The 16,181-nt window shown below is 38.0% G+C and overlaps 1 protein-coding gene across 1 annotated transcript in view; it reads left to right on the forward strand.

Moving 5' to 3' along the window:
* astn2 (astrotactin 2) overlaps positions 1–16,181 on the forward strand; it is a 244,671-nt gene that overhangs the window by 136,572 nt on the left and 91,918 nt on the right. Inside the window, exons 10-11 of the mRNA XM_029444334.1 lie at positions 866–1,003; positions 13,054–13,204. Of these exons, the coding sequence (XP_029300194.1) occupies positions 866–1,003; positions 13,054–13,204 (289 nt within the window). The remainder of the gene's footprint in view (positions 1–865; positions 1,004–13,053; positions 13,205–16,181) is intronic.

A 16,181-nucleotide genomic window follows, 5' to 3' on the forward strand; every position in this document is an offset into this window, starting at 1 on the left:
CCTTTCTCTGTGCTTCTGGCCTTACCAGGTGTTGCTATTCCCAAGTGACAAGTCTCCGCCCCCTAGGGTCTAAAAAATCTTAACCAAATTATTTTTACACCATGTTGAACAATGGTCATCAGCACACATGTCGCAAAAAAAGCATTGCGCTGCAGAGCACATTACATTTAAAGACCCGGGAAATGGGTTTTTAAATTAGTAATAAAAATGCCAGGTCACCACTGCTACTTCTAACGTATTCTTTCAAGTCAAATTCTCTTTCCAACTGTGTTAAAGGACCACATGTGAATAGCAATTGAATTAGTTGCCACACAGGATTGACAGAATATGCCAACAATTATTCACTAGCCGGCTAAAAATGTTTCCTTGATTATATTATGACTTTGTTTAGTAGAGTATTGGCCGTGAATGTATTTTCCTGTTGAATACTTGTGTTCTGTTGAATCATATAAAAACGTTTTTTTGTGTTATAATTAAAAAACTTTTAGCTTATGCAATGACGTATCTAATTGTGTCCAGTAATCTCCCCCCATCAATGTTACACCCTTCCTTCCCTTACCTGGAAATTCTCATCACTCTGAATGCAAGGAATGAATACAAGGATGACCATTTAGCCCATTATTATGTATAATAACTGTATTATTATTATTATTATTATTATTATTATTATTATTGAGTATTATTATACTCATTGTATGACATTATACACTAGTATGCCACTAATAAAAAAAGGCTTGTTATCATTGTGCTCATTCCTGCAATAGTATCTTTGCATGCCTATGTATGTACGTAAGAACAAAATGTTATAATGTGGCAGTAGTTTGATTGGCATTTACAGTATGTCTGCTCTTGGTTGCCAACACAGATCATTCTACAGTCTGGGCCAAGGGTTGTGGCTGCCAGTCAGCAAGAGCTTTGTGGTGCCACCAGTGGAGCTGTCAATCAATCCCATCGCCAGCTGTAAGACAGACGTTCTGGTTACCGAAGATCCAGGAGAGGTCAGGTCAGTCCGACTCAGCTCAGAGCTCTACACTTTTGTTGAAATTGTGTGGAACAGAAACGTTGCTGTCTGGTCCATATAAACTTAAAGCCCCATCGATACAAACATTTTTTTTCCCCAAGGTCGCAACAAATGCAGTAGAAATCATTGTTTATGGAATTCTAAACCCTGGCTCTGCATCTTGAGAGGCGCAGGAATACTAAACATAAAACTCTGTTGTGTCGTGGAGTGTATAAGTCCAAATAATATATACCTTTACTTCAATTGTGAGCTGTTTCCATGACACTAGCGTTAGTGTTGATGCTACCATTCTGACTTAAAGACAGAAGTTTATTATATATTGTATTTACAACAGGCATATAATAATGAGGCAGACTTCATTATTTATTATCACGGCTGCCACCTTACTACTGTTTGTCAGTAAAACTGGCTTTAGTGACTGTACAGCAGTATGCTTCTTGCTGCAGGCAACTGCAATGTTGTTTATTTGACAATAAAAACACAGGTAAGCATTAGAGATGAGCATATTGTAATTGTAATTGTAATGGAAGAAAGGTTGAATCTTATCACTCAACAATGTACGATTGCTCAAATAAAAAAGATGAAAGTTCCCCATTAGGCTTTTATTCAGGTCATTAAAACATAATAGGGTCTCAGATTCAGAGGACTAAAGTGACAGGCAAAGCAGCATTACACAAATGTAACTTTGGGCTGTGCACATAGGGATCTACAAAAAACAAATCCAAACATGAAAGTAGTGTCAACAAGGTTATTGTTTTGGCAATCCAACAGTGCAATAACAAAATATTGGCAACGTCAGACTTATGATTTTCTCATCCAACCAGCCAGTACAAGCTGGCATGCATCAGTGCAGCTGAACATCACAAAACACGTCAGAGCATCAGCTGCAGATTAAAACAATCACCCATCTATGGAATCCAACTGACACCAGCCTGGGAAGTTATATTTCATTTGAAAACCAAAGGAAAATGTTGCCCTCGCCACGTCAAGTAAAGGAAATAATAGCATTGGGATACAGGAGTGCAGTACAATGTATGCCTGTGAATCACTGCAAGTCATTATTTCCCCCTGTTACCACACAAAGTAAATTTACACCATTATCAACAATCATCAGCACACATGATAGCACACTATGTGCATGTATTAATGTGATGAATCATTAAATCAAAATACAAAATGACTCTCTGATGCATTGCATGGATAAGAGTCTGTGTAAGGTGTACCAACCACTACTGGAACCTGATCTGAGACATGTTGGTGTGCAAAAAACACAAAAACATTCTTAATCACACTGAAAATGTGGGATAAACATTTGCAACCACTTACTTTAAGCTTAATATTTTCAAAATGACAAGGAATCAAAATTCCAAATGCTCACTTAGATTGAGACTTAACATTTTAAAAACTGGTACACAACAGTAAACAAAAACTTTAGCACTTGTTCGTCAATGCTCGTCATAGAAACCAAATTGTAAATGTGTCAAACTAACTGTTGTTTGATGCTCAATGACACAATGTACTCTGACATGTAGTCTTTCAAACAAAGACACGTGAACTTAAAGATGACTGCATGTAATGTTTCTCCTCCATTCCTTGGTAATGTCAACATTGTAGGAGTGGTTGTTGTAAATCCATTTGAATGGGAAATGAACGTTTTCAAATTTCAAAGCAAGATTTCAAGTAGCCCAAAAAAAAAGGCCTACAGGTTGCAAATGGTAAATGACTGAATGAATGGTAAGATGATAGAGACAATGTAGATTGGGTTTAGGAAGAAACATTATCCTTAATATTATATCATCTCAACAAGGAAAAATATTTTAGGTCTGATGTACTCCAACCTTTTTAGGCAAGGTCCACAACATGTGAATTCACAAAATGTCAGTGGGAATCAAGCCATGTTCTGGTTTTAATGTGTTATCTCAGACTTAAGTTGTATTTTTTTGATCTGCAAAGCATCTTTGAGTGCACAAAATAGCACTTCATTTCATTTTATTTTTCAAGCATGGTGGCTTGACTCAGTGACCGGTGCCGTGTGCCTGTTGTGACTGCCAGATGGAATCATTGATCCCTGGGTTCACTGGTCAGCAGGCTTCAGTGTGAACACATCGGTTTAGGAGAATCACTGCATGTGTCTCTCCGTTCTTCTTTGAATTCTCTGTTCTCTTGATCAATTGTCCTTTTTTTGCAAACTGTGAGCACGACACTTTGCTTCTGTATGAGCAATACCCTCTCAGATCACTGACACAGAAAACCGGCGAGTGAGCTTTCACAAAACCATTTTCGATCCTTCTGCCTTCGTGGGTACAGATGGCTAATTAGGTTATCGTCTCTATACTTTAAAAATGGCCATTAAATGTGTATGTGGAGAATACCCAGATTGACCCAACAAAGATCATTGTCCTGTACCTCAGTCGACAACTTTCACATTGCAGACAGCCTTTTAACACATTGTCTTGTCTCCCCAGCGTGTCGTGAGCTGCTCCTGTATAATACTGCACACGTACATTCTGAAAATAGACAATATATTAGATTGTATTAAAACACATTTGTTCCGAACATGCTCACTTAAACTGACTCGTAGATTTTTCAGTCTTCTCTGCACTCATGTGTGAATAGTATAGTAGTATAGTAATATTTGTCTTATTCTATTTTAGCCTGATTTCATTTTTTATTCTCTTCGATCTTTAATGGCTGTTTTTAAATTGTATTTTAATGTCCTTTTGAGTTGCGTTTTATTTTTCATGTCTGGTATAACGCACTTTGAATTGCCTTGATGCTGAAATGTGCGATGTAAATGAACGAGCCCTGCCCACGGTGTTTGTGCAACCACAAATTCAACAAACAAATGTGTATTTCAGAAAGCTTAAATCACAGTCATCAGTGAATACTGAATTTCTAATGTGTGCTGTATAAATTGTAGTTGCAAATTGTATCCACTATCCAAACTTTTCACAGGCTTCATTAAATTGCCTCAGGAGCACAGAACTCCCGAAGCAATTGTGCACATCTGCTTACTCTGACGTAAATGGGATTGCAGCATGGCTCTCTATTAATTAGCTAAGGTATGTCACTTACTTTGAAAAAGGGTTGTGATCAGTGATGTTGAGCTAAGAAATGAGGACACGTTTTCTTTTTCTTCTCACAGTTTATAGCCATACATCTGCCACATGAGGAGGATGTCGCTGATGAGATCAAGATTTGTATGACAAAAAATATATATTTTTAGCTCGGAGGTAGAGCGGTGATTTCGAAGCAATTATTTCTTTCGTGCATTTTCTTTTTCTTGACTGTAAGTCAAGTGTGACCGTTTTTGTGACATGAATAGACCTTGCTGGGTTGATTCACAAACCCAGGTGATTATTGAGCACTCCTCTGCTGCACTTTGCAGGTCGTAACAGCAAGTTGAGCTATTCATCAGTGGAAGGACGTGCCCTTTATGAAAGTAGCGAGCATGTCTGCTTTTGTCACTTCCTACAATTACACCAGCAGTCTTTTTAGAATGCACTTATTCTGCCTCAGGGTACAGTCTGTGCTCCATTTAGAGATTAGGCATTTCAAATATCTCATTTAGTATTGGTAACTTCAACTGAGGTATTTTATCTGACAATTTACAGCAACACGACATATTACATATTAACCATTGTAATACATATAGAAACAAAGCCGTCTTTATTGTCTGCCTATGTGAACAGCTGAGAGATTGATTATTCTAAAACGACATCACACCAGGAAATAAAAGAAAACTTAGAAAAAAGAGAGGAAATACACATTCCATGAATGATCTAAAAGCCAGCTTTAATTGGAATAATAAGTTAACAATCTGTATTGGCTTAATGATAAATTCCCGTAACATACGAGGATCCGTCAGATTGTCATGAATAATGCAGACAACTCATTACCCAAAGCATTTTTTGTGCAACCAAGTCCAGTGGGACTTTATGGAGTTTCAGGCTGATGCACTTTCCCAAAGTGTTTATGCAGGCATTGATGTAATCAGTCAGTCATGATAGACATGTTGATGCGGGAAGTGGTGAAATGCAGTGTAGCTGTGGCACTTAAAAGGATGCATCCTCGATTCACTTACGCTCATTGGCTCACTGACAGAACCCAATGAAATGTATTCTATATGAAAATGTGAGTGTCAAGGTAAGTGTTAGCTTAAACAAGCATAGCTTTTAACTTCAAGATCTTTTTTCTCTTGAACATCAACAGACCTCACATCAATCAGACTTCTTTAATAGGCTGTATATATATATATATATAAATACAAGTGTGTTATAGAACAACACACTCACTATGTTTATATTTGTATCAGGTATATTAGCATATTGTAAAAGAAAAAGGCCACTATAAGCAGCCTACAATATTTGTAACTTGGAAAGTTCAGTATTATTTACCCAGTGCAGTAAAATAGAATTAAATGTACTGCTGGTGGTCAAAGCTTTAATGAAAAAACACTTTTGGTTAGTCTGCATAGATCCACAGACCAAGACCAAAACACAGTTTTCAATTAAAATGATTTTCTATTGTAACTATTCATCTCCTTGTGTATGTGTTTCTTCAGCCATTGAATTATTACATTCATGTCAAGAATGTGTGTCTAAGGCTAAGAACAGCAGCGTTGCCTCAGATAAGCAGAGTCAAGGTCAACCTTGACCACAGGTAATCATGTTTTCTTCTGGTTACTCTTTCATTCTCCATAAGAAAATTAATTATGGTTTTGGATACATTTAAAATACAGGCTTTTGTTTGGTGTGTCCATCCTGATTGGCTTAACCAGTGCATGCTAATGTCTATGTCCTGCTCCACAGGGGTGAGTGCGCAGAGCGTATTAGAGGTTAAGACCTGTGTGAAATAAAACAAAGGGCCTCCCCGATTTCATTCTGACTATAAAGTCTCGGTAATGCCCTCTGGACACACGGTATTAACCTGCTTGACTTAAAGGTTACCAAAAAATAGCTTTCTTAACTATTTACTTATAAAAGAATAAAATGCAAAACCGATTATAAAGAAAGCCAAGCTGTATCTCGAAAATGTTATCCCTTTATTCAATTTATGAATACACTTTAATGGCTTTCCTAGCATAGTCCCTGGCATTTAAAGCCAGACAGTGTAGAGGAAGATTAATTCCAGTGAATGTCCATACTATACTGGAAGGCGTATATAAATACAGGAAACGTAAAAAGGATAAAATGGGTCATGATAATAAAAGCAGCTCTTCTGCTTTTGCAGAGTTCAGCACTTAGCTTTTTCTTTTTTTAGATTATTTAAGAATAGAGATATTCTGTACATACTGTATATTCTGTACATGCCACATTTGAAATTGCGATTCATTATTTAATCAGAAAATTAGTTATAAATTATTTTATTTGTCTCTTTGCAATTCTTTGAGTGGATAATGCAAGGCCATAAAACCATACACAGATGGTCTGTTTAACAACATAACCCTGAACCGAATGCAAAGCTTAACATATGTTTTACTGTTTTGCTGTGTTCAGTGTTTGGTGTAGTTAACTGATCAATAACTGCGTCAGTGATGGAATTCATGCCGAGGTTTTTTTTTTCCTTCACTGTTGTGCTGAGAAACAAAGAACCATTGTATGTGCTCTACCTCCAAGCCATTATTATAATGTGTGAAGCGTAAGCTTACCTTGCACTTGTACTGTATAAAAAGTGGAGAAGTTGAGCTTTGGTCAATTCTGTATTATGTATTTTCCCAAACATCTATTTAATCAAATTGTCATATTTGAAGAATTATTTCTCTGACTCACTGTCCCACTAGCAGTGGTTGAAATTAAATCAATATTAACTTAGCATTTCTGCTGCTTGTTGTTGAACCAATGCCAAAGTGTCAACAAACACTTCATGAATATCACAGCATACAATAATTCAGCCACTCTTAACAAAACTTCAAGAAGAATATATTTTTCAATAAGGAACTGTTAATATCCCTCAGTAGCCACTGACAACACCCCACGGGTGATTAATGACCTTACTCGCTGTGATCAAGTGAACCATCAAAATATGCCATTGCCATTAATCCAATGCAACTGCAAGAAGGAAAACATTAGTGACATGAATCCCCTCCATGTTACTCTTATCTCCACCTCAACACTCAACTCTTTGTACAAGTCAAAGAACGGATGTATTGAGTTCACCTGCTTTTTTCACCCACTAGATTTTTCCACAATGATCAAGGCAAGTTTAAAGAAAATGCACTCTATTCAATGACTAAAGTGCTTGATGAGAGTCAGCATATTTGTAGGGAGCGGGAACAAGAGCATTAATCAAGTGCAGGGGCAGACCAATAACGGGCTCTGTAATCATGCTGGAGCAGCGCTCTAACTTTGGGCAGCATCGCCTGGTCATTCATCATCTGGAAAAGCAAGAAGCAGAGAGGGAGATTAATAACAAGTACATTAGTCAGTGTTTAAATGCAACCAATGTGCTTCTGGGTCAAGCAACAGAGTCACAGTGCCAAAAGAGATGATCTTGATTATCAAATGATTTGGAAAAGAAACATTATCAGGATCTTTGCTCTTCTACACACTTTTATGGATCAGTTTTCAGGCTCCACTTAATTAAACAATGATAGGCAAACGTTGCTGTATTATTTCAGCACTCTGTGCCATGATTTAATAAGTTGTACAACATTATAAGAAACTTTCCAATATCCTTATTTTTTTTATTTTCTTCATCATTTGTTTTCCCGATTTTCCTTGCAACAGGGATCTTGGAATTGATCGTTTTTTTCATCTTCGACTCCCTCTATCCAGAAGGCGTGTCTGTTAGCATCCTACTCACAGATGAGGCAACCCATTATTTGTGTCTGCCTCACCTTCCACACCCTCTGTTTTCCTCTGAATTAAGGAGTCATTTGTCAATGTTTTGAGTGCCTGCCAGAAAGAACAGATACACAGGATGCCACGTGTTGCCTGTCTAATTCAGAAAAAATTGAGTTGCCAAATAAAGAGAAGAGGAATAAGACATGGGAGACCGAGACGGAGAATGAACTTTTTAAGATTGTGCTACAATACAACAACAGCACAGTATTCCTTTATGACTGTGCTAAGCAAGAGGGCAACCCAGAGGCAGTTACTCAATCATTGTGGCAAACAAACAAACAGAGAAAATAAACAAAAACATTGTTTTTATCATCAATGTCAGTCTCCATTGTGATCTGACCCCTCGCTCTACCAGCTCTGTCTACATTTGCATGTGTGTGTGAGGGGATCACGTAAGGGCAGTCCCAAACCAGTTAGTCCGAAAGGAAAGTGGACAATAAAACCCTTTAACGGCGGGCCCACAATGGTGCTGACTCATTTTCTACTACACCTAACCAGAAGCATGGGTGCCTGATAATGAGACAGACATATCAATATAAGCTGGGTCTTGGTACTTCATGGACATAAACCTACAGCTACACTTTCCTAATACCACCTGTGCATTTAATGAACTGTCTTTTAATCACTTATGCACCATCTTCTTTATAGCACATGCTAATTGTGTTAGGGATGCTATACATATACAATTGAATAATACATATACAATAACTCAGCAGTTGAACAATCAAAATATATATTTAATATGCATGGTGACTGATGCTTCCTGTGTAAGTGTGGAGGGTGCATCCAGAATGCCGTCCAAAGACACTCCAGGGGTATTTGGTCTAGAGGATCGGAATCAGTTTGAGAAAGTCTTGCTACTGTATGGAGATTACCTTCATAAATACTACAGTTTTTGTTATGCGATTATAAACAGATTAGTGACAAATCAACCCAAGGAGATAATCGGCCCAATCAGTAAGAGTGTTCCGATTATACGATTCACAAATCTTTCAATCCTCATTCATTATTTAAACTAGGTGTCCTAAAGTCAAGCATCATTCAGAAATGGATTTGGCGCTCATAACGTAAAGCTTGTCCCATTTCTAACATACATTTATCAATATTCAAAATGAATACGCACACTTTGTTTAACATGCAATTCACCTTCTGTTGCCTAGTGTTCAGCTCACGTCTCAAATTTAGGCGTATAGTTTAGTTGTGGGATTCTTCCATTATGCGAGCCGCTGTGCGCGACAGATTGCCAGCCATTGTTGCAAAGCAACCAAAGACAAGCAACAGTAATATATTTTCCCTCCGCATTACACAGACACTGATGGTGACCCTCTCAACCAGCGGAAGTCCAACTGTGCAGCAACAGCTGGTGATTTATCAGTTTTCCCACAAATGCCTGGCACGTCTCACCATGGACAATTCCTGAGTAAGGGGGTCCATCGTCTATCAAGGAGTTTGGTTCCAGAGTGAAAGCTGTGCAAAGAGGTGACCCCAACTGCATTGTGTTGGTACCTCTCAAATCAGGACCTTCTGGAAAAAGTGATTACAGTCCATGTTCTAAGGGCAAGTTTCCATTGCAGAGTTCCCAAATGCCCTTGCCCACTCGGTATTGCACTGATCTCTACCTTTTGGCTTGCAGTGTCCTTGGCTCTGAAACAGTTTACCAGTTTGTTTGCCCCAAGAAGATAAATGTTCATTTCCAATGCCCTAGGGAAATGTTGCCTTTTGTTGGCATCAAGTCAAGCATTGAATGAGAGCATCCGCACTCTATAATCTCTGATGTACATCAGAGGGTTTGCAGCTGAGTGTGACAATGTGGCACATAAATATCCCAAAGTCTAAGGCCCATTGGCCTGAACTACCAAGGAGGAGGGAGCAGAAGTCTTAAATAGCAAATGTGTAGCATCAGAGCATGGTTGTGAAAAGAGACCTGTCATCAATTGATTGATAGACAGATAGATGGATGGAAAGATGGATGGATGGATGGATGGATAGATGATGGATAGATGGATGGATAGATGATGCATGGATGGATGGATGGATAGATGATTGATGGATGGAAAGATGGATCGATGGATGGATGGATAGATGGATGGATAGATGATTGATGGATGGATAGATGATGTATAGATGATGGATGGATGGATGGATAGATAGATGATGGATGGATGGATGGATAGATGATGAATGGATGGATGGATGGATGATTCTTCTGGTTCCAGAGCTGCTCAAATGGCCAGCAAAACATTAAACTGTATTATGTTGTCAGAATGAAATGTGGGCATTTGAAGAGTTGCATTTGTGCATTGATCTTGAGTACTGGGAATTACTGGGTGACATCAATACCACTAATGCATAATGGATCTGCTATAACCACATCCTCTGATTTTATTCAGAACCATAACACATTTCTCAATCTGCTGCAAACAGAAGGCGACACTTTAATTACCTTAAAATGTTTTAGTCCAGTTTAGTAGCATTTTATACACAAAAGGTCTGTTATATAAAATTATTAGGATACTGTAATCGTAAGTATTGCTCATATTTCACTCTCCCTCCTGCTGTCAATAGAATCATACTATTTTGAAATATAATAATGCTCAAATCAAAAGGAAATGCATAGTTAATTAGGTTGCCATTGATAACGTAAACAGCAAATAGCCAGAGGTCTACCATATACTGGTTACAATATACTTCTGTTTACAAAAAACAAACAAAATAAAAACTTCTGACTCGATTAAACAAATTGAAAAATACCCACATTTTGGACTGATTACTAATTTCTTGCCTGGGCTCTTTTGGTAGACATCTTTCTTTTATATTCAGAGTCTGTGACAGTGAGTGATTTGCCGTCAGCACAGCACTGTCTGGAAAGGTTTTATTTTTCCAAAGGGGACTTCCATTTGTGCTTTCAGTGAGCAGTAATACTTCAACACTCACACAAGGAAGATCTGACGATGTGCCAAAAAATCTATAACATCCAAATATTTAAACAAAAGAATCCCTTGCGGAAAACACTGTGAGGTCCTAAACAGAATTCCAAATGCTGATCACACATGGGCAGACACGTTGAACAAAGTAAAAAAAAGTATTTGGAATTGAAAATGGAAGTTTCTGCCCACATCTACCCGCAATACATCTCACCTTAAATTAATAAAATGTGAATTTTGAAGGTTCTTTGTCAATGGTGTGCACAGAGCATTCATACCTTTTGATGAATTTTAATGTTTTGCCTTTCATCTTTGCCAATGGCAAGGTCACTACACAATTATCTTCACAAAAATATTTAGTCAATAAGAGTTTGCTTTGTCATCTTTGTTCATTGAAGAAACTTTGCACGATGCATTGCTGTAAAAGTGACCTATTTTTAAAGTGGATATAAATCATCACAAGTTGGAGAAGATGTTACTTTTTAAATATTGTATGTATATTATTGGATTCAGATTACCATTTAAGCACCCAAGTACACAGAGGCGAAGACATGCAGTGACAGTGACAATACTCCAAAATCCTCCTCGCTCAGCAGGGCATCTGTCTTGCCATCATTCAAGATGCTGTTGCTGTTTGTAGAGTCAAGTCACCATCACAACACAGAGACCGGGCTTTTGTTTCTTTGCAAAGAAAAACACAGGGGTTGCTTGCCCCTTCGTTCACTCTGACAGCAGGCATGCAGAGCTCAGTGTATGGGCATGGCTGAGCATGCAGAAGTGAACACAGCAGCTGAGCTATACAGCATGGTCAAGCTGACATTTCTCTGAAGAAAGCACAAAGATCTAGCTCAGGGAAATGATAGATTCCTCCTTTGTATATAATGATTTATTTCAAACAGAAGTGGCCCTGGCAGAGTGACTGACACACACACACACACACACACACACACACACACACACACACACACACACACACACACACACACACACACACACACACACACACACACACACACAGATCACAGAGCCACGAGGGTACCTGTAGACTGCTGTTATAAATCCATTACTAGTTTCTGTATAAATGAACAATAAATGTAATTTGATTAATGTTTTTTTATTTTGGAGATCTAATAAAGTACAGAAACAGGTAGCCCTCTATGAAGTTCCACATATGAAAAATATCGTTATAATTCTACCCTGTATGTCAAAAACTAAATAAAATACATAGATAAAATATATTGAGTTAAAATAAATTGAGTTACATTTTTATTTTGTCAAAAACTAAATAAAATACATAGATACAATAAATTGAGTTAACATTTAGATGTATTGTCCCAAGGGGATATTTGTTTCCCCTGCAGGTAGAATACAGATATACACATAGATATACACATGGCAACACATATCAACGCATAATATTATTAAATAAATAAGAAATGAAGAAAACAATGAATTTGACCTCTTAGTGCCTCTCTTTATATTTGAGTGTGGATGCATGCATCTGTCTGTGCGTTCCCTTTCTTTGTTCTTCTGTTGTCTCCTTCAACATTGCCAGCTAGGGCGGGCCTGAATGTATTGGTCTTGGATGAGTCCTGAGAGTTTATCGATGCAGAGTGATGACTCCCAAGGCTCTCCATCAACACATCGTGACAAACATGTCCAATTAATGCCAATGCACCGATTAGTCCCAGACATGACCCACCATGAACCAGCACAAACCCCCTGCATGCATCACTCCAGTAAACGTTTTAAAAACACTCTACGCCTGGTATAGTGCAACACACCTAGGGTACATCAGTTTTAAACTACTATTGGATTGGGTTTAGTAAGGTTTGCCGTTGTACTGTCATATGAAGCTCACAGAGTAAACCTGTTCAAAAACAAAAATCCTTTATGCTATTCAATAACAGCTTTGTTATTGTAAGTGTCCATTTTTTTGTATTTACTAGTATTTTAGGCATTAAAGCTGACTTTCATACCCTATTATGAAATAAAGCATGAGTTGCGAACATAACAAGTACTCATTAATTGCAAGTGGAAGGGTAAAAGCTACCAATACCCCACCATTTTGTCATATTATGTACAAGCATGAATAGCCTCTTAATTGCACTAAATGACAGCAAGGTTATGAGAGACTGCGTTCCAGGTGGTGAGAGCATTCCTTTCCCGTTGTCATTAGTTGTACTGGTGTGTCTTTATTCACATTGTTAGAAAAAAAAGAATCTTGTTTTTTTATTTTGTATCTTTCTTTCTTCTATTCCAGAGAGGAGGCCATGATGTCCACCTACTTCGAGACAGTAGACGACCTGCTGTCATCTTTCGGGCCTGTCCGTGACTGCTCCAAAGATAACGGTGGTTGCAAGAAGAACTTCAAGTGTGTGGCTGACAGGCAGTTAGACTCATCCGGCTGCATGGTAAGTGTTGGCAGATGCCATTTGCTAGTGTTGTTTCTAGATGACATGCTGACATTAATATGTTGCTGTACATAGTGTATCGTTTTCTTTTTGCTTTCAACCAAGGCTTATTTCATCCACCTGTGTGTTAATACAAGGCCAGCGTTTATAATGGTATGTTTACAGGGATAATATCTGTAATAAAAGTGTGCAGTGAATGCATTGCTATTGTGAGAAAGTGGCTGTGTGTATGAGTATGTGTCTATGTGCTTGCCAGTGGTAGACCTATTGATAAAAAACCTAGTATTTACACTTTTCATCCATTAGCCTGCTGTCAGCTGAACTGGCGCTGAGCTGTAGTAGCTAACTAGCTAACAGAGCTCAGACAGTGTTGACAACCAATTTCAGTGGCACAGCAGACTAGAGCCACAGTAGTAATGCTGGAATCAAGCCTTTAGTCTGGCTAGAGAGGAGCTGCAGATATGCCGTCTACCATTGAAGCTTGTCACGTTCCATGCATTGTCACCTTAACTGCTCTCCAAAAGTTCACGTGGGTTTCAGGCACATTGGAAAATTCTCAAATCAAAATTAGGAGACCCTTGATAAAAGCCAATTGCCTCAAAACAGTGAATGAAACAAACAACAAATAAAATTAGCCAACATATACAGTGTAAGCAGTTCAAATAATGACCAGTGTGTGTGATGCTCAGTCGTAATTGCAGGACTTTGCAGCTAAAAGACTGATTAAGTATTGAATATATTTAAAGATGCATTCATTTGCATAATCACCTCTTTTTAATCTTTATTTCCCAAGATAATGCCACTCATTAAATGTGCATGCCATCTGCTATATCCTAATATGGCTTTTGTGATATTTGCAAGCAATCTATTTTATTTTATGTGCTGTTTGCAGTCATAATTAGTATGCTTTGGTGTTACTGTAGGCTCTTGCATCTATGTATGGACACTATGGGGCCTATTGTTAGAAGCACTTAAGACTCACACTGTTGCAGTGTGTGCCCCTGTATTCATTTTACACAGACTTTGACAGTGTGATACATTTTCCGGTTTAGTATGGTTAGGGTTCATGTGACACTCATACAGTTTACAGCGACTTCTTGCCTATATGGAATTTCGGGAAAACACAAATTGCTTTCAGATGCATCTGTTTCGGGGTGGTGAAGGTGTGGTGTAAGAGCACCCAAATGCAGCAGGCAGACGATGATTTATAATAACAAAAGGTGAGCTTTTAATGAGACAAAGCTGAATACCAAATACAAAATACAAAAATACAAAATGACAAAATAACAAAATAACAAAATAACAAAATAAGACAAACCAATCCAAGAAGGAGACGGGGTAGACACGGGTAGGACACGGGGTAGGACACGGGGTAGGACACGAGTAGGACACGAGTAGGACACGAGTAGGACACGAGTAGGACACGAGTAGGACACGAGTAGGACACGAGTAGGACACGAGTAGGACACGAGTAGGACACGAGTAGGACACGAGGTAACATCAATGTACAAACTCACAAGGAACACTGGGGAAGACAGGGATATATAGACAGACACTAATCACCAGAACGAGACACAGCTGGGAGAGAAAAACACAAGGACAGGAAGTGAAACAAGACATGACACAAGGGGGAGTGAAACTTCAAAATAAAACAGGAAACAGAAAACCAAGATCATAACAGTATCAGTTCACTGTTATGACTATGAAGAGTCTGTTATTCACAATATAATATGGATCAACAGGAACTGGTCAAGCAGCAAAGCAGAAGCAGTGATACTAAAAGCCTTTATGATATGCTTCTTTGAATACTACTGTTACGTGTAAAAAAAATATGTTATACAATTATTAATTGAGATCTTTATTAAAACTTAAACCTTAGTTGGATTTTAAATATAACATTGTAAACAGCAGTACACAATAGCTTTTATCCTGGCATATTTACAAGTACAGGGTGACTGGAAACTTCAGACACCAGGCTTTTGACAGCATGGGGCGTACCTGGGTTGTAAAGTAATTAAATTGATGAACCATCTCAATTGCTGGAAGAGTTTGCTGGGTCATTAAGAGCTTTGACATGGCTATAAATTGACTGGTCTTTTCATTGTATGTGTCAACCAATGATAAACAGTGTTAAGGCAGTTTTCTTGTTTTTTTATTATCCTTTAGCTGGAATAAAGAAAGGGCGCTACTCTGAAAAACCTTCTATTTACAATACCATTGCAGTACTCAGTCCACAAGGACAGAGACATGCTTGTGCTTTGCACGATTATAAACAGTCCTGACAATGTTGGCACTATAATGCACATGACGTTTGTGGGTCACGTCTGGTACAGGTGGTTTAACAACTCATATTTTTGCATGTTATTCGATGCGGATTGGCTCTCACAATGGGCGGGGTAAGTGCGACTGACCTGCAGCGCGCATCACAAATGAGCAAAGTCAGGAGGACTCAGAGTAGCAAAGCTGAATTCATAATTATTCAACCTGTTTTTCATCAGATAATGATATATATGAAATAACAAAAAATGGCAAAAGTATTGGTTTTGGCTCGTCTAGATTTACTGAAATGATCAATAAAAAGTAAAAAATGACATTTAGCACAGAACTAAGACTAAATAAAGAAATTGCTTATAAAATGAAAAGAGAAAACATTTTGACTAAAAGTTGACTAAAACTGGACTAAAATGTTTTGATTTGTCGTTGATTGAAACTAGACTAAAATTATGAAGGATAGAAATTGCTAGAATGTGATTTAACTATAAACTATTCTCATCTTAAGACTAAATCTAAAATAGCTGCTTTCGCCATGACACAGTTGCATCACACACACCCAAATCGCAGTCAGAAACACCGGTGACATAAACTTAGCAGATGTATTTATTTCCTTGCTTTGACATAACAACCACAGTTACAAAGTATAGCAATTAACGGAGGTATTTTACCAAGTTATTAGTGTTATAGGTTAGTAAACTTAAAC

The sequence above is a fragment of the Cottoperca gobio genome, chromosome 12 (assembly GCF_900634415.1).
Source record: "Cottoperca gobio chromosome 12, fCotGob3.1, whole genome shotgun sequence".
NCBI lineage: Eukaryota > Metazoa > Chordata > Actinopteri > Perciformes > Bovichtidae > Cottoperca > Cottoperca gobio.